This window comes from Passer montanus, unplaced genomic scaffold (genome assembly GCF_014805655.1).
Source record: "Passer montanus isolate IOZ18808 unplaced genomic scaffold, ASM1480565v1 scaffold24, whole genome shotgun sequence".
NCBI lineage: Eukaryota > Metazoa > Chordata > Aves > Passeriformes > Passeridae > Passer > Passer montanus.
The window spans coordinates 4,629,539-4,654,359 of NW_024367037.1; the positions used below are offsets into that span (position 1 = coordinate 4,629,539).

Genomic DNA, 24,821 nt, shown 5'->3' on the forward strand with positions numbered 1-24,821 from the left:
AAGAGCTTTGTTTTTCAGCCTTTACCTTGTTTTTGGGTTTGAAAAGTGACTTACTTTGTGCCTAAGGGTGGAGTATTCCGAGTGACCTACAGTCCTCTGCATGCCTGTAAATTGCAGAGCTGAATAATTATTGTGGATGATGGTGGCAGCAATGCCTGGCTGCTTGTGTCTGTACCTAGGGTGTAGGAATGGCTGATGGGTCCTTATCTTTAAAGCTGGAAGAGAAGTGAATTAATTTAAGAGGGCCAGGGTGTCTCATGGCTTTATTCCTGTTGATGGTGGTCAAGCAAAGCTAAATAGATAATGCCACAGTAACTTACAGTTATCTAAAATAACTTTGCTTTGCTGAGATTGAACAATAATTAAGCACAATAGTTAGAACCTAATATCTTTGGAAAAAGGTGTGGGAATTGTAAAACCCATTTTTAACATCTGGACACCTCCAAGTTAGCCAGAAGCTATCTTTTTTGAACATCTACTTGGCAGTTACTCTGACAAAGCACTCTATTAGCACAGGGGCTGTGTCCAAGACTAGTATTGGGTTCCAATTCTGATCCAGGAACTTTTGAAGAGGATCATCTTTTCCTCTGAAGAATATCATAATTTCCTTTTAAATCTTTAGGGCTTTTGAGAAGCATCTCATTCTTCAGCTACATATCTCTGTTATTACAAGTCCTAAGCAAATGCTGACATTTACACTGAGTTGCATGCTAGCTTTCCAATCCCAGGAGAACACATTGCAGATGCAACACCTTGTAACACAGCACAAGAATTCACTGGAAGACTGTATCTGTCTATAACCAGAATATAACCTTATATTCAGGGGGAAGAAAGTATTAAATGACATTGCGTTATTTTACTGGAGAACAGGTTTCAGCATTAATTAATTTGAATTTAATACATTTGCAATGGAAGTCTGCTTTATATCAGACACAATGAATATTGAATTATTTAGATGGGGTCAAAGTATAAAGCATTGTCATCATTTGCAGTTCTTACTTGTAAATGAGAAGACTTAAGCTTTTCAAGTAGTGTGCAATCCACTTCAGCCTTTTAATAATGATGACCTGTGCTTCTTTATACTCCTGGGCTTTTGAAAAGGACATAGTTATTCCCCCACCCTTGAATGTTACCTGTGTTGTATGAGATTTCAGACAAAATATGTTCTTTTTCTGTTTCCCACTTTCCTTAGTCCCTGCCTCACTGCTTTTTCTCAGCTGTACTCTGGCAGGCATGGAGATGAGTGCTTCCTTAGAGGTGGGATACTGGTTTTTCTACTTCAGAGAATGAAGTGGAGGGAAGGGGAAAGGAAAGACATGCATTGTTTTCACCTCTGCCTGTGAAGGCTTGCTTCTGTTTCCACACTTGGCCAGGTGAGAGAAAAAAAACAGAGTTCAAGGCAAAACATTTTAGAGCTTTTAAAATGGTGCTATTGATTTGTACTTTGTTGGCTTACATTTAATAGTACATGCAGAGCAGACAGGGCACATTCTGTGTGGAACCTACCAGAGCACTTTCAGGCTCTTTTTCTCAGACTTGAGATTTCAAGATACTCTTGGTGGTATCCAGACATATATTTCATAAAGAAAATTCAGTTGAGCACCCATCCCAAACTGTTAAATATGGAAATAATTGCTACCAGGATGTCAAATGTATTCCTAATGTAAGTGGATACAGCTTCCAAATTTGGCTCAAGAACTTCCCCATTTAGTCAAATTTACCTCTAGTATAGGTTCTTCAAATATGCTCATCATCCTGTTTTTATCTGAAGTTCATGAGGCTAAATTGGCCAAGGACATCTCTTGAAAATCCCACTGGAACCCAAAGAAGTAATATTGATGTTCTGCCCCAACAGGAAAAATGAAAACAAAGGAATATATTGATGGACAATTAAAATGTTCCCCAGTACTTTCTAAAAGAAAGTATGATAAATGATGTGCTGTTCATGGAATGTGAATATCTACAGAGGGATTTTTTTAACACCAGGGATACAGTACTCTGAGCTGTGTCCCCTGCACTGCAGGTTGTCTGTCTCAAGTAGGGACAATCTTCTTCCTCTGCAAGAATCTTTGCCTTAAAGAAGGTAATCATGTTCCAGGCTTTCCTGGAAATCCCTTTTGGTTTTCCTGACCTACCTTCTGTTTCAGCCTTAATGAGTTGTGCTTCCTTTTTCCCTCCCCTGCATCCCAGGTTGCTTTAAAAGGCCTAAATATTTGCTTCTGTGGGGCCAGTGAATTACTAGCCTGTTGTTCTCTTTGCCCTCTCTGTGTGCTCAGTGAGTAGCAGCACGTCTTCTAGGTGTAGCAGGAAAAGTTAATCACTGCCACACTCACAGATGGAACACCCTGATTGAAAAAGGAGGTGAAAACATAAAGGTTGCAATTTTGTTCACCTGATAAACTGTCATGGCATTTTATTTTAATATCTCTCCCAGTATTCAGCTGTTATGGTTGAGGAGACATTATTTATTTTACTTCCTTTGTCTTCAAGTGCTTATGACTCTTCAGAGATTTCACCCCTGGACTAAAATGTGTTTATAGCAAGGCTCTCAAGTTGCTTCACTTAGGGTACCTCTTTATACCGTGAAAATCTCAGTGAACCACCTGTCCTACTGTATAATAAGCTTTGACCCTAAAATTCAAAGTCATCCTGTAGTTCATTTAGTAACTTAAATTGAGAAATGATGCTGGGAAAGTATCTTCATTGCTTATGAGAAGTGGTTTCATTTCAATCATTTGTAACATAATACTGATGACATATTTGATGGATCTTTATATATGAAAGCCTTTCTGTGTGGTGCCTCAAATACTGAAATTCAATACAAGCATTTGTAGTCCTAAGGACTCTAAACTTCAGCCCTCTTGTCTGAACCTCAGGAAAACATGGTCTCATATTTGCCACTAACTTACCTTTCAGCTTTGTGGGTAATAGCTGCCTGCTTCTCCTTCAGTCCTTCCCACCAGTTTTATTCCATATAAAACCCCCAGGCAGTGTATTTGGCTCAGGATGTAATGTGTCACAGGTGGCACACAGATATGTCTGTGACACTGTGGGTGGTGAGCTCTGAGGGAACTCAGCTGGAGAAAAGTCCAGCTGAATTCCATCTTCCCTACATTGGAAGGAGGGACTACCCTTTTCTATTATTGCCTGAATCATTACGATGCTGGAAGAATACTTTAAACATACTGTGTTTATCTGTAGGTGAAGGGAAGGCTTCAGCTTATCTTTCTTGCCATTTGAACTCAATTTTAGAGAGGTGAAATACAGAGGAAACTTGCACATATAAATGCACAGATGTTTCCTCAAATACACCATCACCTGCTTGTAAAAAGTGCCCCATAAATAAAACTTAAAAATATTATTCTAAAACCTATTCTGATGCATGCATCATAAGACTGGTTATTTTACCTTTCCATGTAAAGTTGCACACTTAGGACCAGGAGCAGCATGTCTCAGTTTTCTTGTGATGTGCACCAACAGAGCTTGAGAAAAGCTGTCCAATGCTCAGGGCACCTGCAGGCCTGACTCAGGTAAGCTGTGAAGCACGAGAATCCATGGCTGCAGCTTCAGCTGTCTGAGAATTCCTCTCTCTCTCTCTTCCCTTTTGAGTCCTTCTCTGGTTTTTGTTGCCTCCCTAGAGAAGAGGCATGGTGGCTGCTCTGGGCCAGCTTCAGGAGGCCATGCTGACACCACAGCTTTGCAAGGAAAGATTTGTGTCAGCTTTTTGTGGTGCCCTGCCAGTGTAAGGCAGTGCATGAGAAGACTTCAAGCGTCTGCCCTGTTGCTATAGCACATAGTGGGCATCCCAGCCTGAGCAGGGAAGCCAGGGGAGGTGGAAAACCAGGGAGAGTTGTGTCAGGGCTCCTAGTGGGGAAGATAGAGGAAGATGGAGGAGTATAATGCCTGCCTAGATTGAGTCCTTATCAGATGTATTTGGCAAAAATGGTCAATCACTTCAGCAAAATGCTGGTAGATCCAGCCTGAGGGACTGGAGGTTGGCACAGAAGAAGAAGCAGTGTGGTGCTGGCTTGAATGTTGTGCTCCTACAGCAGAGAATTAACTACCCAAGTGCCTCTTGGTAGTTGGCACTAAAATGCTGCCAAAATTATGCCAGGTGGAGACCACAAAGCAGCACAGATTATATCCCTAGAAATTTTTTATTTTCCCCTCTAACATCCATGCTGAGAAAATGCTGTTCTCTGAGTTGCACTGAGAGGTGGGAGTGGGAATGGACATGGTTAGGAGTGCACATAGTAAAAAAGAATAAAAATAACAGTTTAGGGTTTTTTCTTTATCTCAGGAGGAAGCTAAACAGCCTTTTTAGAGACTGTGAGACTCTTAGTGAAAAGAAGCACAAAATTGTGTAGGATCATTTAGAAGATTGTGCCTTAAATTTAGTTTGTGACACACCACTAAGACTTCGTAGTAGTTTCCAAAAAGTTTTTCCTCTTTGACTTTTAAGGACACTGGATAATAATGTTATTATCTACATGGTGATTTTCAGCCAAATGTTTCTAATTGCTTTACAGCTGTAAACATCAGGAGTATCATTGTACAGCAGCTGCAGAAAACATGCTGGGTTCTGGTACATATTTAGGATTATATTTGAAGAGGAAAACAACTGTGTTTGGATTCCATTTTTGCTACAGAAGAGCTAGGTTTGATGTTTTTCATCTTCTTTTGTTGTCTCTGAATTTTTTTTGCCATTCTATGTTCTTTTTTCAATAATGGACCAGACTGCACACATTATTAAAAAGGCACTCTAGATTATATAGTGGCATAATAATGTACTCTGGTTTATGTTTTGTTCTGTTCCTAACAATTCATAACATTCAGTCCAGGGGGTTTTACCACTGTGAAGTACAGACTTGACATTTTTGTAAAACTGTCTATTATAACACCAGCATTTTGTTCTTAAATGGTAATAACAGTCTCAGGATGTATCTCTAATATGTATGTGTGAAGAAAGTTGGATTTTTCTCCATATGGTTTCTTTTTCATTTATCTGCATTGAATTACATCAAGCATTTTATAACCCAGTCATTCAGTCTTGTAAGATTTCTTCAACTTTTCCATTAGCCATCTGTTTTAGCACCCTAGCACAACCAGAAAGTCTTTTCACCTTGGTCTTCATACCCTTTCCAATCTTTCAGGAACAGATTGAAAAACAAGGCTGAACACAGACCTCTCTTGACCTCCACTGGGTACATCCTGCCGATCTGAAAGTGGCTGTCCATGGCCTAATGTTTTTGGGGAGTTAGCCAACCCTTTCTCTATGTGACCAGCACTTTGGTGCATTAGCTTAGTTAAAGTTTTTGATGAAGGCTTTTATCAAGTGCACATTTAGGCATCTGGGGATCTCCCTTGTCGACCTGCTCCTTTGCTCTTTCAAAGGAGTCCAGCAGTTTTCTCTGGTGCAGATCCCTTTTGCAAAGTCACGCTGGCTCTTCTGTATTTGTTTTGTGATTTTTTTTTCTGCTATAGTTTTGCTCCTCTGACTGCTTTTCTGCTAATTTGCCTAAGAACACTCTATAGGAACCCTACACAAATTGGGAACTGTAAGTTTACCAGTCATCTGGTGCCAACCTTTTTGTGTATAAGGAAGGAACTTCTCCCCAGTGTTCACAGTAAACACTCAGGCAAAGAAGCTGTTTAGTTTTTGTGGCATTCTTGTCTTTTCTGAAGGCTATTACTTGCTCTTTGGTTGTGGACTATCAGCCATTGTATTTGTGGACAGTGCCTTTCTTTCACATGGCTGACTGTGGTCCTGTGTATTAAATAATGATTTAAAAACTCTTAATGCTGTATTTTGAGGTTTCCCCTTTGCTTCTGTCATAGTCTTCTCTGTTCTCAGAAATGTGGAACCTACAGGAGGGTTCCTTGCTCAAAGGATTTTTGATCTAAAATAATCTGAACTATAGCCACCAGGTATAAGACCAGTATTCATTGCCATTTTCTCTTTCCATGATTTGTTGAATTCCCTGGAAATTTTTGGATGGTTAAATCATCTGAATTTTCACTAGGGTGGCAGGGCAGAAGCACTCATGACATGCTGCTGAGCCTCTGGTTATCAATACTGGGGGGCTGGTTAGAAAGTGCTGGGAGATTCTCTTGTGCCCTGTGTTCACATTCCCTTCTTAGGCAGCTGAGACATGTCTAAGGCATGTCTCAACTGCTCAGATGCAGAAAGTGAGAGAGTTTATATTAAGTGTAAATCCCACCCACATTAAAAATGCATTGTTTATTTTTTATCATAGATAATATGTAGTAGAAATCTATTGCAAAGATGTTAAAATATATTGGAGAAATAGTTAAAATATAAATAATAGAATTAAAAAGTTGTAATATTGAGTGAGCATCATTCAAAGAATCCTCTTCAAATGCCATTTAAAAAAGCTAAGGCCCAAGATCTTTAAGATTCTTTAAGACATATTTGAAATGTCAGACACAGGAAGCATAAATGCCATAATGGTGAGGAAAGGCTGCAAGAATTACAACATTCAAGTATTCCAAAAGAGAAAAAAATCTCCAATATTGAGTGCAGCAGTATTTTTATATCTGTAGTTTGTAATATATTGTACAGTTCTTTGCTTTCAGACTCTGCTGAAGAGTTAGATCTCAAATGAAGATACTGGGAAGAGGAAGGGAAACGTTACATTTATTTTTAATAACCTATCTAAAGAATTGTTTGAACCACATATAATAGGTTAGAAAAAGGGCTCAAGAGACAAATTCAGAAAATGTCACCATCTTGTTACTCAGATAAAGTAATTTGTGTTCCTCTCGGGCAAGAGAAGTTGTTTCAGTTCCATAAGACATAAAACACAAGCATAAATTTTACCCATGCATGTAGAAAATATGTTCTATTTGCAGTCAGTGTTTCCAAAGACAGATCTACTGACCCATCATTGCCTATAAGTATAAGGATACCTGAAGTAGACTCTTGTTGCATAGTTGTATTTTCATATAATTTCTTTCTTGTTTCAGGTTTGCTACAGTCTTTATTGTTTATATTTGTTTATGGGAATTGGTCCCCTAGTTGGGTTAAAACTGTAAGGTAGTACTATAAGTATATCCTACAACTACCTATAATCCATTTTTATACAATTTCTTATTAATTTTCTTTAAAATTATTATAATTAATTTTTACACATTCTAAATTGCTTTTTGCAATTCCTACCCGAGACCAGTTTCTTCTCTGGAGTGTTGACTGCCAATGTGTTACAACTAAGTTCCAAGATTGAAGCTGATCCTAAGTCACTACAAAAATTAGGATGAGGTGAAAAATCTAAAAAAAGAAAGATAAGAGGTGGACAAGGAAAGAATGAAGTTGGCATTGTTCACAGATAAAATAGAATAAAATTTCCCTACCCACCATAGTAGGTTTTAAATGGCTGATGGTTTCTACACGATGCTTCTCAAAGATGAAATTTTCAGCCCATTTTGTTTTTATCTTCTATTTTAATACTAGCATTGACTTATGGATCCTTTCAGCCAGCTTAATTATGCCAGTTCATGGTTATCAGTCAAAACAGGACTTTGTGAAAGGTGGGTTTTTAATTTGTATCCAAAAATAGGGAAGATGCACAGAACCTTACAATAGTGTTGGAAACAGAGCGGATGAGTTAACCTAGATGATCACTAGGTCTTACAGTCTTGCCTGGAAAGACTTCAGCAAATGGAAAGGACCAGTTTTAAAGGTCCTTTCCCTTTGTTGAAGGATGCTGGCCAGTGGAACAGTACAAGATGACTGAGGTTAATATGAGAAGAAATGAATAAGGATAAGGAGAGAAAGCACATTTCTTTGGATGCCTCTGAGGCTTCATGGTTCCTGAGCTATTTAGAAGGGGTAGATGGAGTTCAATCCCGTGCTCCCTCTGCCCTGTGTGCTGAAGGAGTGATCCTAGGGCAGCTTTGGTTCATGTGCTCAGCACTGGAGCCCCTCGTTGATCTCCCGACAAAGCCGTGGCTCAGGCGTCTGCCGCGCAGCGGCTGGGCAAGGCAGCAGAGGGGCTTTGCCAAAGTGTATCAATAAGTGTCGCACAATGGCATTCCACACAAAGTGTTTGGTTTTCTTCTTAACGTGTTGGGTAATGGCTCTTTCCAAAAGCTGCGTGACCTGTGAGGAAATGCATGGAAAAGTGTAAAATTGCATGGCACCAGAGAAAAAACTCATAAAAGACTCATGCTGTTCTAAACAGCGAGTGCTTCTAGCCCACTCTTTCCCCCCAAACCTTCTAGAAGTAACCAGCTGTGAGAGCTTTTAATGAGAGTTTAAAGCCTAAATTTAGAATAAAGATATTAAATTTATGATTTGGAATCAGTTTTAAAAAGATAACATGGCCAGTAAACAATGCTGAAAACTCTTATTATGAGGGGCAGCTAAGAGGAGCTACTGAACCTCTCCTAACAGTTTTTCTTCTTGTTTATTATTAATGCCTGGCATCCTTTATCTGACTCTTGGCACTGCTCTTCATTATCTATTCTTTCTGTATTTTGATCTGAATTAATATTTACCTTGCCTTTGAAATTTTTGTTCATCTGTTTTAAAGTCCTGTGGAATTGGCACTACTCTTCATTATCTATTCTATCTGTATTTTGATCTAAATGAATTAATATTTACCTTGCCTTTGAAATTTTTGTTCATCTGTTTTAAAGTCCTGTGGACATCTTTGGTATTACAGAATACATATTAATAGTATTTTTTGAAGTCCTGCAGTGCCACAATAGCAGATTTATGTGTTTGATGTCTTAATGTTTCAGACAGCCTCATGTAGACAGAATGTTTTTCCACAGCCACCAAATCATCAAGAGATTAGCCCCAAACCAGTTTTTGTGGGAAACCTGCCCACTGTGATATAAACATAACAGGAATATAAAGTTGATTAAGGGACTGCATAATTACCCATCAGTATCCAATATGATATCTTTATAAAAGCTACTTAAATGTACTTGGGAAGTACTAAAAATTGTCTAAATTTCCATGGCACTTCTCTGTAGTAATCCTAAAAGGGTATGGAAATGTGGCTTCACAAAAAATAGTTTTTGTGATTTTTTTAGTATTCTAAAGGTATGTCAGCTATGTCTACAGATTTCAAAGAGCGTTCTGGAAAAAACACTGTTCTGCACAGTGGGTATTACAAATGTCTGTGTTGTGTGCACAAGGGCTGAGCTCAGGTGCAGACATGGTGTTTGGGATTTAAACACTTTTAGAGTGTCTCTGGTGCCATTTCACATTGGAGAAGGGAGCTTTTTCAGCCTAATCATGGGGTCCTTTGAGCCAGACTGCTTTAAAGATGTGCATTTAATGGACCCAGAGGCCCCAAACATATTTCATAGAGCATTGTGCAGAATGAAGAAGAGGAAAGAAAGAGGTGGCCCATGAGCTGTAAAAATATCCCCTAGAAAGTCTGAGTCTTTTATCTGTCAGGAGAAACAGTGAATTAATTTTTTTTTTTTTTTCGTTTTGTCACTGGCCTTTGAAGTAGCTATTGAGTGGCTCTACATGGCTCTAGATACAATTCAGGGGCTTTCCTCTTCTCCCCACTTTGTAAAGCAAAAATAGGAAGAGGAGTGATCATTTGAATAATGCATGGGGGATTATAACGATACATACAATTAAAATTCTGTATTAGAATATACACTTAAACAGAATCTTTCTTTTACTGTTCATCTTCACTATTGATTAAATGAGCTACTGCTGTGCACATTTTAGTGTCAGGACCTGCCATACTCATCTCGGATCCAATGCATTATGTGTTTTCCCATCCATGAATGTACTATGTGATACCTCAGGTACATTTTTGTACTTTTCTACCATTCTTTTAGGCTGTGATTTAGAATTATATAAAAGCAGCACTGTCAATGTTCATGTAAGCATCAATAAAATGTTTCCTGTTCTGCATTTATTTAGAATTTCATAACATTTTCATATGAAAGTCAGACCCCAAAAATATGATTACCTATCTGAAGACACTCCAATTTTTTTATAAGTTTCAAAGAAGTTGTTAAAGAGTTTACCATAATAGTCTAACTATTAATTGAAGAGCTAGTTAGGATGCAGGTGGTAAAAAACATGGTGTTCTCCTTGTTGATCCTGTTTCAAGTAGAAAGTAAGTGAACCTCATCAGATTTTATTATTGGGGGTCTCCCAAAGTAACTGGAAGTTTTTGAAAAGTACTGCCCTGCTTTGTCACAGACTGAGTAATAGCAGGACATAATGCCATTTAAGAAGTAATTCCTGATTCTCTTCAATATTTAAGACATTCCAGTGCTTATCAGCTGCAAATAAGAAGTTGTTGGAAAAGCATATGGCATCTGTTGCACATCAGACTGTGCATTTTGGTACCAGGGAAATTACAAAACTAAGGGAGGAGCCTGGACATAAAAGCCCCTTTTCCCCACCTATAGCAGATGGTCAGATTTCTAATTTAAAATTTTGTTGGAGTTCTGGCACACTGCCATCTGACTCCACAGCTGCAACAGTGCAATAACTCTGTCACCTCTCTTAGAAAATGTTTCTTGAGAGTAAATTTAATGCCTAGCGAAGTGTTAAATTTACAGCTGCTGGGAGCAGAATATAATATGTAAGAGATGGCCATGAGACCCTGCTGATTTCCCTCACCTGGATACAAGTAAGGATGTGTTTATATGAAACTGTTGTGAACAGCATTAGGGAATTGGAGGGAAGATGTTTCCAGTTATTTGTTTTCACAGGCCACTCAGTAATCCTGTGTACAAAGAATTGATCAGCAGTGTCAGTGGAGGTCTCGCCCAGAGATCTTGGCTGAGGTTATGGAAAACATTCACAATCATTATCATTGCAAGAAGACTGTTTTCTGAAAGTTTTCCTTTTGCCTCAGCTCTACCAGTCTCTGTTAACATTGAAAATGCTGGTGCAGATGAGCAGTGGTAATGCTGAATCCTCCACCAAGTGTCCAACCCACCCATCTCCTTATTTACTCAGCTGAGTATGGTGGCCCACCCCTGCAGAGCTGCCAGAAGAGTGTCTAGGAGTAGCACTGAATGGGTATTTGTAACATGGGAAATGCTGTACTGATTTTCTCTGGGGAAGGCAAGGCAGACTCTTCCAGATAGAAAATGGGTATCAGGCACTACTAACTTGAATTAAACTTGAAATTTGGTTCTGGAATTAAGATCTTCCTATCTTGTGACCACAACCTGTCAAGTTTGATCTGTAGTCTCTAGTGTGGAGGTTATGCAGACATGAAATTTACTTTTTTCTTCATAAATTTGTGTATAAGTTTGGCAGACTCTTCCACTTTTGCAAAGTTAGAAATAATATTTATGACAGGTTTACAGTTTTCAGATCTTGCTAGAAGTTCAAAACCTTTGCAGCCCCCATCACCTTCTGATGACAGGTGATGTGCTGACACTTTTGGAAAATGTCAGTTGGGTATTCTAGATACAGCAGGTTTCTCCCCATGTTCAGTCAGCCTTGAGCTACACTCATAGCTGAGCCTTACAGGAGTAGTTTCTCTTACAATTTATACAAAGGATTGATCAGCTCCTGAAAATCAGAGTTGATTGGAAAGAGAGAGCATGTGAGATGAGGTGTTTCCAGTAGAGAACTAGTCCTGAGTGCACAGGGACATCACCTGCCCTGTCAGAGGAGACCACACAGGGTGGAGCAGTGAGCATAGGTCCTTTTCCTCAAACCCTTGCAAAGACAGTGTATTTTCTAAAAAATATTTGATCAAATCTGTATTTGATTTATGCCCAACTTGTCTTCTTCTTTGCCCCCCTGTCCCACTCTGCCCAGGGCAAAGCACATCCTAAAACCTTGTTTAGGCTCGTCCACATTTCCATGTGTTGCTGCACAAGAGCCAACCCCCTACAGTGTTGTGTTCCTGAACAAACAAGTTTTTCCCAGTGGGTCTATGAGACACATTTCTGGGTTTGCTTGGCACTGTCTGCATTAGGGTCTATCACAGCAGCACAGTTTGAATTCTGAGCAGTGATTATCAGTGATTTGAATACAGCAAATGAGTCCTGCAAGCTGCATTTAATACATCAACACAACGCTTTAGTTAGCATTAGCAGCCTTAGCTTATTAGTATTCATTTCTTTTTCTCATTTTTAAAATTAATCAACATGTACTGCCTAAATCTTTTTGTGTCTGCTTCATTTTTGGTGGTCACAATGATTTTCTAGCTGTAGTGTTGAAAATATTTCTATTAAAGGGAAGGTGATGAGAGTGAGAAAAGATGACCTTGTAGCAAAACAATTGGACAGGGACGAGCTCTATTGTGGCATCCTGCCTTGGCCTTGTGTTGTTGCCTTAGATAAATCCTTCCCTCTATATATACTTTTCTTCCTTAATCACATCCACTGAAAGGGAAATGATATTATCTAATTTTTATCACAATTTGTATGGCTTCTGTGCTTATGCTGTAAGTAATGGGCTGCTTCTCACCCATGCCTTTCAGAAGGGAGCTCTGATCTTCACTGCAGCCCCTAGGTATTTCACATAGCTCCTAATGATAGTAACTGGGAGCAATGAATAATATCTAAAATTTAAGCTATTTGAAGTCACATTATAGATTTCCACTATCAAGTGGTCTTGCAGACAGCAGCATTTTCCCTGTAGAGAGTGAATAATTAAGATTAATACACTATCTGACAACTTTTTGTCAGATATTTTCTGCTGCTTTTAAGGGAAAGTTTCAAACCTGGGAAATACACAGTGCTTTAAAAATTCTCCACTCTGTATTTCTACACATTTGTAACCAACAGACAGAAGCCTAAGTCAAGTTAATTGTTTTCTGCATAAAAATCAGATCCTCAAGAAATTGCTTGTGTCCTTGATCCTACAAGCACTTAAGAACATTCTTTGTCTTGCACACAATCAGTTCCATTCAGCTTATTTAGATATCACAAATGCTCAGGGTTAAGTCTCTGTGCAAGCATTTATAGGACTGGAGCCTCAAATTATGTATGCCAAATGGCAAAACACCTTTTCAAATAGACATGTTCCTCATTGAAAACAATTTTGTAGTAAATAGCATTTTTCTAGAAAGTTCACCAAAAGACACCTGTTTTTCTAGGGTTTGTAGCTGAGAAATGTAAGGACTTTCCATTCCAGAGAGTTTTCTTCTTCTGTTTTTTTATCTCTGAAGGAAAAATGTTGTGATAAATGGAAAAGTAGAAAGGAATGAGTAGTAGCATTGGAGCCAAAAGTGAACATTGAAAATGTATTTTACTGAAAATATGGAGTTTGAATGCATGTATATATATTTATTTCTCATTTTTAAAATATTTCTCTTTTTTCCCCAAGAAACATACAATTTTCATCAAACATAGATAATGTGTGTACTGTGGAGAGCATGTGTAATAACCTGAGTTGTGCAGTATTATCTATGTCAGCATTGTGTTGGTTCATCCCTGAAAAGCCAGCAGTTCCCTCTAAGTGCTTTCCATAATACTTGGGAGAGATTTTATTTTAATAAAAATCATTATGGAATTTATTTTTGTTTTTGAAATAATGGCTCCCAGAAGGTCAACTCATCCCTGGTCAGCATGACAGGTCAGCATGACAACCTGGGAGGCTGTTCCACAGCTGTGAGTACAGTTTCTGTGGAGCTTTCAAGGACCAAGACTAAGCTTTGAATTTCTCTTTGACACTGAAACCACAAGAAGAATAAGGGAAAGAGAAAGTGGGGAGGTTAATTAGGAATTATAGTTGGCTTTGGTTTCCCCCATATGTCTTTAAAATGAAGTAAAACAAGCAAGAAGCCAAGTCACTTCCACAGCTTTGTTTAGAGAAAAGTGTCAATCCACATATACAGCTCAGTTCTTTTTGTGCTAGGACTTGAAGACAAACACAGGCTGACATGACCTTGAGAGTGAAGAAAATATATGGGCTTTGTGGCAAATGGACATATTTCTGATGTGATCAGGTTTCTGCTGACTTCAGCCCTTGTTTCAATGATGACAAGAAACCTCATGATCAGGTCCTTTAAATGCTTCCCTTACTCTTGCTCACAGAGATGAAGACTCCTTTCTCAGACTGCATCCCAGAGGTCTGTAGGCAGGGATCAGATGGCTGACATGGTTATAGAAAGGCTGCATCTTCTTGGCTGCTCACACCAGAGCTTTTTTCTCTTCTGCTGTAGAAACAAATGAAAGTGAGGAGCAGAAAAGAGAAGGAGCTCAGGAATTAACACCGGGGCAAGGTAGAGCCATCAGCCATCCATCCCCTACCTGTATGCAAATACGGTAATTCTGGAGACCCAATAGAACACGACACCTCTATTCTGGCCCTTAATCTGGCTAGCTGGTCCCTGGACTCTATGCCTTTGAGTTTTCTGGAAGGAATAGGATCTGAATTTGACCAATATTATTTTCCAATTTAGAAATCGACTTCAGTTACATATATCACCTGCAGATCAAAGAACAAATTCCCTACAATGCTTATGGAATATTATTAATTGCTTTAGTGTTCATTTTTACCACTATTTTACTTGGCTTCAGGTTCTTTGGTAATAGAGATGAGGTCTCTGTTGTTTCAGTGTCTGAAAAGCTTCCCACTCCTCTACAGGCCCAGGGAAGTAACAGTCAGATCTACTTCATGAACAGGACTGAAGAGCTCACCTTGGTTTTGTAATTGGCATAGAAAGATTTCTTCATGACAAGCATTCATTAGCCAAAGCTATAGCTTCCATGGGAGCACTGTTCTTGCTGGATGTGTTCTCATATGGGCAGTGATGCTGGAAAGCCAGTGAAGCTCCCAGCCTGGGGGGCAAGGGAAAGGAGAGACAGAAGGCCCTTACTAAATTGCTTGCAAATGTTTTGGGTATTTGTCCATCTACTCTGCAAACAGACAGAGCAAGAAAGCAAGGGAGCATTAAGGGAACAAGGACAAATAACATTTTCCCACTGACTGTAATTGCACATGCTGCACAACTGTCAAGGCTTAACAGTATAATTTACCCAAATGAAAAATTTCCTAGGAGTCCCATTAGTTGTCAAAGGCTGGTGAAGTGTAAGAGCACTATTTTTAAAGTTAACCTACTAGAATAAATCCATTTGTATAGGCATTAGCATTCAGTAGCACATGTTTGCCAGTATCCTGAAAGTCCATGTGTTTACACGATCCAAGTCTAAATTTCTGAGTCTCAGTATGGTGAGGACCATGACAGTGCCATGAGTGGAAAAGAGTCAATAAGAGCCATTTATTTGCATGTATTTGTGGAAAGAAACACATCAAATGTGTTTGTGTTCTGGTTGCATGAGCCTTGTCCCAATGTCATGGCTTTAATTCCAGCTGGAGATTAAGCACCGTGCAGCTACTGCTTAACCCCCTCTCAATTTCCTCCCAAGCCCCAGTGGAATGTGGAGGAAAATCAAAGTAACACTTGTATGTTGAGATAAGAACAGTTTAATAATTGAAATTAAAGTAGAATACAGTAATAATGGTAAATAATAATGACAATAAAAAGGGAAAAAAACAAGTGATGCACAATGCAATTGCTCACCACCCACTGAGTGATGCCAGACCTTCCTTCCTGAACCCAGATCAGCTGCCCTTCCAGGTAACTCCCCCCATGTTGCATACTGGGCATGATGTTCTATGGTGTGGAATATCCCTTTGGTCAGTTTGGGTCACCTGTCCCAGCTCTGCTCCCTCACAGTTTCTTTTGTGCAACTCCTCACTGTCAGGGCATGAGACAAGGAAAAAAAATGTCCTTGACTTGGGATAAACACAACAAAGCCCCAAAACATCAGTGTATTATCAACACCATTCTCATTCTGAATCCAAACCAGCACTGTAACAGCTACTAAGAAGAAATTTACTCTAGCTTAGCTGAAACCAGGACATGCCCTGAATTCCTCCAAGTGGCAGTGGAGACATTAGATATTAGACCCTTTTTCTCCAAGTAGCCACTGATTTTCCATCAGTTTGTAGGAAGATCAGTGTCCCAGGCCTCCCCTGCTGTCAGATTTGGCTGAAATTCCCCAGTGAGTGCAGAAGTTATAGGAACAAACCAACCTGTATGGAAAGTTGCAGGTCCTGCACAGCCTTGGTTTCCTTAGAGGCTGGAGATTGATAATATATGTTTTAATCAATCATGCTGTAAATATGCTATATGAACGTGTTCCTTTTCTAATACTTTAATTTTATGTAAAAATATGCAATGACATGCTTACTTTTTAAAAATGGCTTTGCATAATCATAGTCAATAATTTTTTGTAGTAAGACGTATTGTGCTTTGCAAGCAAGTTTTGAAGTCAGTGTCCTGGATAGCTGCTGACAGAGAAGCACACAGACCCAGTGTGTGGGGCCAGATTGCTGTACTGCCTGACCTTCATAAAAAAGTGTTTATGAGTGAGAAAATAATTCAGGTACCCCCCACACCTATCCCTGTCTCCAACCAAATGTACAGCTTGTCATTTGTACCATTTGGTTACATATTCACCTACAGATTATATAGAATTTATGAAATATTGCCAAAGCTTTTAATATAAGAAAGAAGTTAACTTTCTCTGCAAGTATTTTTTTCCCTTTGATAGAAGCAGAAATGTACCACGGCTGCACCCAATATTTTGATGGAGCTGTCATGCAAACATTTGTCGCTATGGCACTTTTCCTTACTTTTTTCACACTGAATAGAGTTAGTCTCAGGCACACTAGCAATGTGAATGTTGCAGTGTGGGAGACTCTCAGGTTCAAAGCCTGTCTTGTTACCTTGCTGTGTGAGTGCTAGTTGTTAAAAATTGCTGTGCTATTGTGTACAAGAATACTAATTGCTTCAGCAGCATGTATGCATTCAGTTCTCCTCTGTTCAAAAAGGAAACTATGGTGATTTGAAATGTAAAAGTATAATCATCCTAGATAAATTGGACAGCACTTAAGCAATCAAAAGCTAATGCAGTCTTGTAAAAGTAGTTTTAGGGAAATGTTTCAAGCTTTATTCACTCAGATAGTATTTTCAAGAGCCAAAGCACAGCTTTATTTGTTTTTCTGCACAATTGAGCATTAAATATTGCACTGAGACACAGCAAAACAGGTTTTGCTATTCTCTAATACTGCCTAAGATTGTTTTCAAAACAGATTTGCCATCAGCCACACAAGGCATCCATCAATTGACCAATTAAAACAATGTGGGAGTATTTGCATGCTGTTAGATTACAGTTGTCTATGTTTTTTTAGAGTAAATTCATTTCAATAATGTTGTTTCTTTTTAAATTTCTTTTTCATATAACCTCTTGGCTGTCCCAGTGATTTGTTTTCTTTTAATTCAAGTCTGAAAAAAATGATACCATATCAAGTCAGGAAAAGGACATTTAAATGACTTTTAACTGGTTTAATTATTTAAAGCTTACATTTGTTTTAGATTTTCTTGTGTTACATTTTCATTTTTCTCTTTTTCTTCTCTGATTGCCTTTATTTAAAAATTCTTTTTGTGTTGTTGTCTTTCCACTCTCCATATTCTTAATTTCTTATAATTTTTTTTTGCTAAACTGTCACCTCAAATCAGTGGCAACAACCATCTTCAAAGGGGATATGCAGTGTCTGAAGGGCATCCTTCTTCTCCCTAAATTATTTCCCAGTAGTTTGTCTCATTGTCTGCTTTTTTTTCTGAAAAACATAATTTTTCATTTGAACAATGAAATATGCCCAGTTCTGTCTTGCTTTTCCTTGTTTGACACTAGCAAGTATTATTTATTTGGACAAGTAATTGCTAACTTTGTCTGAGGGGCTTGTCTGCTCTCTTTTTCTTCACCCATAACCTATGACAATTTCTGAGAAGAAAGTCAGCAAACACAAACTCTACAATGCAAATTATTATGATTTACATAATCCACAAGTGCTGAAACATGAGGATTATAAAATGCTCTGGAAAACGTAATGCAGAGGTTGTTTATTAATTACAAACAAATGGTAATCTCAGGTTTTATCAATGATACCCACTTACTTGGGAAGCTCGTGGTTCCAGTGTTTTAGTAACATTTTGTTCTCTAACTGATGAAGCAAGAAAAGCCACTTTCTCCCTTGGTTGCAGGCTAAAGCCACAATGTCCCAAAGGAAGATAAAAGGATGGGGAAGGGTGAAGGCTCTAGATGGGAAGCCACGCAGGGAGTGGCTGAAGTCGCTTGGTCTGTTCAGCCTGGGGAAGAGGAGACTGAGGGGAGAGCTCCTTGTGGTCTGCAGCTCCTTCACAAGGGGAAGCAGAGGGGCAGGGGCTGATCTCTCTGATAAACAGTGACAGGACCTGAGGGAAAGGCATGAAGCTGTGTCAGGGGAGGCTTAGGTATTTTTAAGGTATTTTTCCTAATATGTACCTTTCCTAGATATTAGGAAGATCCCACAATTACGCTTTCTGTTGAGAGCCTGGGTGAAACAGCTCTGTAAGCATTTGCATGACTTCCTGCAGGAATGGCTGTTCTGGATGTACTTCAAAAAGCTGTGGGATGGAGCTGAGCTTGTAGATTAAGACATTTAAATGTAAATGTTTATGTATAGACATGTGCATGTGAGCTAAGTGTCTGAACCAATGTCAGAGTCACTGCAGGTGATGCAAATCTGAAGTGACTGAAGCCACTACCAGATGGGATGCTTGTGTGCCTGCAAGGAATGGGTAGGGGTTACAGGAGAATTGTGCAGTTTTGTTCTGAGCTGGCAGCAGGACGTGAGCAGAGGTATTCCAGGGACACCCAAAATACTTCCCTGCATAATTTTGCCATTCAAACTCACCTGGCTGAAGTGTGCAGGCTGTCCTTGGGAAGCACAGGATCAGAGGCCTGGCTCTGAGTATCATCTTTATTGTGTGCCAGAGTTTGTGACTGGCAGGTAAAGGCTTGTTCAAGAGCTCAATTTAAGACTCAGGTTATTACTGAACTTGTCTTGTGAGCACCTCAGCTTTATAATTCCCTTTATAAGGGAAATATTTTGTTGGGTAATTTTTTCCCCATTAAATTTTCCATTCATTTATAAATAATTTGGCAAAACAAACCAAACCAAAACAAAACAAACCAAAACAACAACAACAAAAAAAAAAAAACCAAAAAAACCCCAACAAAAAAAAAAAGCCAGTGATTTGCCCAAGCCAATCCAGAGTCATAAGATTGACTCCCAAAAGTGAGCAGGTTATAGGTTTTCTGTTCATCAGATTTTGCCTTCTTTCTCTGTTTTGTGGTCCTGAGAGCTCCAGTGATAACATCACTATCTCCAGCAGACTTTGTGTGCTCTAACATATCCTTATACAATGTAATTTCTCCTGAGCCCCTTTTTCAAGCCAATGTTGACTCAACTCAAGTTCTTACAACTTTGGGGGTTCTATTAAGTTGTAGAGTTACAGACTTTTTGTGAGAGCTCTCTCAGGTCTATCCATGTGTATGTGTCTATATATGACCTCCATGAGAAGTTGTGGATCCTAATTTAAAGCTTGGCTTCACAAAGAACAAACTGTTTGGAGACAAAAAATCCTTGCTTTTTCCCTCTAATGCAATTTTTTTACCCTTTTATCCCTTTTTTACCAAACCCAAAGTCAAGAGCAAAAGACAACAAGGGGTCCTGACACCTACTCTTTGGAATCTTACCCATAGAAAGAGAAAACAGATAGACAGGCAGGCAGAGTGAGTTTTTTCTCAGGCACAGCTGCAATATTCACATGATCACTTTCATGTGGGAAAGGTATTTTTTGGTTCCTTATATCCATTCAACATTACTACGTACTATTGCCAACCCCAGGAGGAACATGAGTTATGAAAAAGCAAAGCAAACAGATTTGCCCATCTTAGATTTTGCTTTATTCTTGAGGTATCCAAATGGAAACAAGATGTTTGATGTACTTAAAGCTACAAATTTGATTTCATCTTTGGGTTCAGCATTTTGACACATGTAATTTGCCTTATAACAACAGCCTCAAAGCAATGCATTTTGAGGTCACAGGCAAAAAGCCAGTCTACAGCTACTTGTATCGAGCTGTACTTCACATTCTCTGAAAGGAATCAAAATGGAGAAGGCTTTCCTCATTTTTACTGATCTAACAAATTTTCACAAAGTGAATTCTTTTCAACAGAGAAAAAAAGACAAACCCAGAAGACCTTGCTGTAGGTCGTTGAAAGCTGCTCTGTGCCAGTCAGGCCTCACACGACCAGGAAGTGTATTGGCTGAACAGATACTAGCAAATCATTTTTAATACCTCATTTCAGGTCTTTGGAGATTAATTTTATCATAAATTTGGAAGCCTGATTTAATTGCGCTAATTATATTTTCTCTTGGGAATTGATGGATTACTACCTAGCATATTCTCACTGTGCCTCATGAATCACATGGAGGCTTTCTCTTATTTATACCTGCTGGAAGTCAAGGAAACAAGGTACAATAGACATTAAAGAAACATGCAAGAAATTACCCTAAATCATTTGCTACATATTCTTGCTCTTCTTGTGGATCTGTTCTTACAATGATGATTCCATTCTTCTGGAAATAATTGCAGAGACTCTGTTTTAATTCTCTGTCTGTGGGGAATTCACTGAAAAGAGAGCACATTTCAGACATGCAAGACATCTACAGTTCCCCCTCACATCACTCTTTTAACATCATCCACCCATCCACATATATTCCTTTTTGAACGGAATGCTGTGGGTGCAGAAGTAATTGCAGCCACCACACTTCCCGGTACTTGTGATTCCATCAGATGTAATCATGCAGCCTGATTTCGCTGCTGCTGGAATTTGCCACTGAATGGAATAAGGGATTAGGTGACATTCTGTCATAGAATAAAGTTCATCTGTCATGTTCAAGTGCCAATCACCAGGATATCTTGTTTTTGTACAACTTTGGAAAATCATGTTGTCTCCTGGTCTCTGCATGACCTTTCCTGCTCAGTGTTCATTTAATGCCGTAAAGCTTATAATCAGTATTTATCATTTATATGGAAAGAAAACTAGCCCATGCCTATAACAAAGTAGCCATTAAAATCACAGCATCCTTTCTCTCCTCTTAATTCCTCCTCTGGGATCAAAACCAATGCCAAATGTCTTTTTTCCTTGGGGTGAGGTAGATTCACAAGGGCTAATTCTGCACCCCCATCTTCATATCCATTCTTATAGTTTTGTTCTGAAATCTTTCCCTTTCTCTCTGGCTTTTGCAGGCAGAGCAATAGCTAATCTACGAACAAGTACATCTTAAGTTCAGCCTTGGTGCTGAACTGCTACCTGACCTCTCTTTCTGAGCCCACCATGTCCTTCCCCTCTGCAAAAAAGTGAGGTCCCTTGCCCACCACTGTGGTGAAGGGGCACCTTTCTGGATGTTTGTGTGTGCTTTCCACACTGGGGAGCACCAATATTGAGGAAAAATCTGCACTACACTGCTTGGACAGTTGGACATAGTGTAGACTGACTGAAATTCAAGCAGGAGTTGCAGCTGCCAAGGGGTTTCTTCTGCCAGTTAGAAGCACAGGTAGGATGTTGCAAAGCTCTGAGTCCAGCTGGGAGTTGAGCAGGGGGGACAACACCTCATTTTTTTTCCTGACCTGATGAACACAGTATTTTGAAAGCAGTGCATGCTCTAATTGGACTGTACAGTTATTCCTTTTTAGAATTTAATTTTCTCAAATGTCATATCACCTAAAGGTGGACCCTTCTTTCAGATATGACAATCATTTCCCCTTAATTAATTTTGATAGTTTGTTCATCTTCGTGGAACAGACCTTCATGAAGAGAAAGAAACACACATTTCCTTCAGGAGCGAGTTATGAACACATTAAATTGAAAAGCTGCAATGTTCTGTCACATTAGCTTGGTCCCTACAATGCAGCAGTCACGCTTGATAAACGGCGACATTAAGAATAACATTAGAGAACACAGGCACGGGGTTGTGATGGCAACCAGGATACCTATCTGCCCATTGTTACAGACATTGCCCTCCTCATTTATGCTTTTGGGAGCGATGGACATATAGAGGAAAAAGAATCAATATGTTTCTCAATTTTTTCTCATGGATGACAAAAAAATATGTGGATTATAACTGGACTTTTCACTGAGCTGTAATTCTGTAACTTCGGTGCCATAAAAATACATAATTATGCTCTGTTAAATATAGAAGGATGTGGCAAAAGTGGTAAAATTTATTACAGCAATTATTGTTTATTTATTTAATTATTTGTATATATAAACTATATGCGTGGGTGTATAATGTTACATAAACACATAGGAGCAGTTTTCCAGGGTGTCTATCACTGTCATACCAAAGTGCTGATACTGCTGTGAGGAGGAGGCTGATTGCCTATTTAAGACTCTAAGTGGCAGTGAGGATTATTTTCTTCTGCTTTTGACCTACCTTTCCCCGTCTCTGAATGGCTGGTGTTCAGTTCTTTCTTTAAGCCAGTTTTCTGGATAGGGCTTGCTTATTAAAAGTCACAGACATTATTTTAAATCACACCGCTGTCAGTGAACCTCTTTACTGGATCACACTTGCTATGGAGTCCTGAAGGTTTCTGGCTTGAACTATAGCACAGACATCTTTGAAACATATCCTCTGATTTCACTGCACTTTTAACAGTGTCATTTTTCCAGAACCCTTGGTGTTATTTTGCCCTTTTCATTGGAATCAATAGTACCGGCACTGTTCCCACATGAGGTCACTTTTAGGCAGACACTGACCACTTCCATTACACCACCTGTGCTTTCTTTTGCCCTCTTTCCTATATGTAATTCAAATCAAATACTTATTTCAAAAGCCAGGACAAGTGTGTCAAATATTATGTACAAGACTCATGGTAAAACTGGAAGAGCTGGCAGTGTTATCAGCAAACCCTGATATTTATTCTCTTCTAAAACTAGGCTTGGACTGTGATGTCCAAAAAGAGCTTGAAGCTAGTTAGGAGACCTTTGTGCTGGAGCTAGTGCCTATGCAGTTGCTGAGTAAAGTCCCTTGGTTTCCCCTCTTGCCAGCTGTGCCTGTGTGGCAAGCTTACAGTGACAGGAGCTGCCACTTGTGCTCCATATTTTTGTGCAGCAACTAAGACACAGATCTCTGGTTCATTAGTCTGGCTCCTACAGTGCAAGCAAATTATAATAGTTTAAACACAGTTGGGTTTATTTTTAGTCTGAAGGATAACATGTGGCCATGGCAGAGACAGAAAAGCGAGGCAGAGAAATTCTAATGGTTTAGCTTTTCTACTTCCTCAGGACTTTTGTAGAGAGTAAGGCAAAAAGAGGTAGCAGGTGAGAAACATAGGCTATAACCTGTGTTAAGCTCCTGACTCCTACTGGAAACAACTTCCATGGAGAAGGTTGGCATCCCCATCAGGGGAAAAGTGGAAGAGAATTTGGGTAGTATAAATACATGCTTTCTCTGTATCTGTTTATGTGATGAACAGCATTTATCCACAGCCACTCTCCCAGCCAGGCAAAGCTGCCTCTGGGGAGCAGGACCTGCCCCTGGAGAAGAGCCCAGGGGCAGGGCTGAGCCCATGAAAGGCAGCCAGGGGAACAGCTCTGGCATTTTTCCTTTAATTTCTATATGGGAGTAAGCCAACAGGGGTGCTGAGAGGGTTTAAGGACAAGGCAGTCCTCAAAATAACTCATCTTACAATTTCTTTCCTGTCTTGTTTTTCTTTTTTTTCTGCAGAGTTAAATGTAAGAGATTCTGATGTAAGAGTGTGTGATGAGTCGTCATGTAAATATGGAGGAGTGTGCAAGGAAGAGGGAGATGGCTTGAAATGTGCGTGTCAGTTCCAGGTAAGGGCTGCTCACCTGTTTGCCATTTCTAACAAATCCTTCAGGTGTATTGAAGTATTTGTAGAGTCACTGCTTCGAAAATTCCACTCAGCAACAGGCTTATGGACTCTAACCATGTGTCCCTTTTTCAATGGCACTGATTGGATCAGATAACATCAGTGATCATAAAGGTTACGAATTAAAACAATTAATTAGTCCTGCTCAGAAAAAAAAAAAAATTAAATGTCTTCTGAAGTTTTAAAAAGAAGTAAATAGCAGGTTCAATTTTTTGTCTGGTTTTCAGCCTTTAGTTTACAGTTTTTATAACTGTCATGGCAATTCTTCTCCCCTCCTGCCACCAACTTTTTTAGACAAAAATACAGCAGTTCTTTCTTTTCGCAGTTTATAACCAGGACAAATGTATCAAATATTATGTACAAGACTCATGGTAAAACTGGAAGAGCTGGCAGTGTTATGAGCAAACCCTGGAGTGGGCTGTCTTTCAGTGTTTTAAAAATAATTGTGTGTTCTGTTTCCGATAAATAATAAATCAAGGAGAACCAGAATAGCAATGGTGTGTATATGATCTTACACTGGTTTTGGATTCCAGTGTTTCAGCGCTGGCTTTTGATAGTGTGATGTTCACCTGTGCTGGGGACATTGTTCTAGCTGCCTTTTAAAGGGTGAAAAAATTTTTATGAGACAAGGCTTTTTCATCTGTCTCAGTCTGCCTGCAGCATTTATTTATGAAAAATAGTAAAATCAAAGCTAAGTAATGATAGATAAAAAAAAAAAAAGGAAAAGAGATACAACCCTAGGATAATGAAAGGTTTAATCTATTTTTTGTAGGTGGTAAATTTTGTGACTTCCTAATAACCAGGTCTTGAAGACATTAAAAAAAAAATAAATTATTCCATGTGCTAAACTGTTTGTTTTGAAGAGTGCATTTTTTTAAAAAGCATTGTTTTTAAACTACTTGCATGTTTACTTGTACTTCTTGAATAATTTATTCTATGCTCTTAGGAAATAAGTCTATGGGTGAGGAGAAGATACTGTGTTTTTCAGACACAGCAGGTTGAAAATCTTCCTGTAACTCACAAATTTAATGAAGCTTACTCAAGTTGCTGCAA

General features: G+C 39.0%; 1 protein-coding gene across 2 annotated transcripts in view; it reads left to right on the plus strand.

Annotated features, from left to right (window-relative positions):
* Nucleotides 1-24,821, plus strand: part of TMEFF1 (transmembrane protein with EGF like and two follistatin like domains 1) — a 112,347-nt gene that overhangs the window by 42,585 nt on the left and 44,941 nt on the right. For both annotated transcript variants that reach the window (XM_039710990.1, XM_039710991.1), the window contains exon 2: nucleotides 23,603-23,712. In XM_039710990.1, coding sequence (XP_039566924.1) covers nucleotides 23,603-23,712 — 110 coding nt within the window. The remainder of the gene's footprint in view (nucleotides 1-23,602; nucleotides 23,713-24,821) is intronic.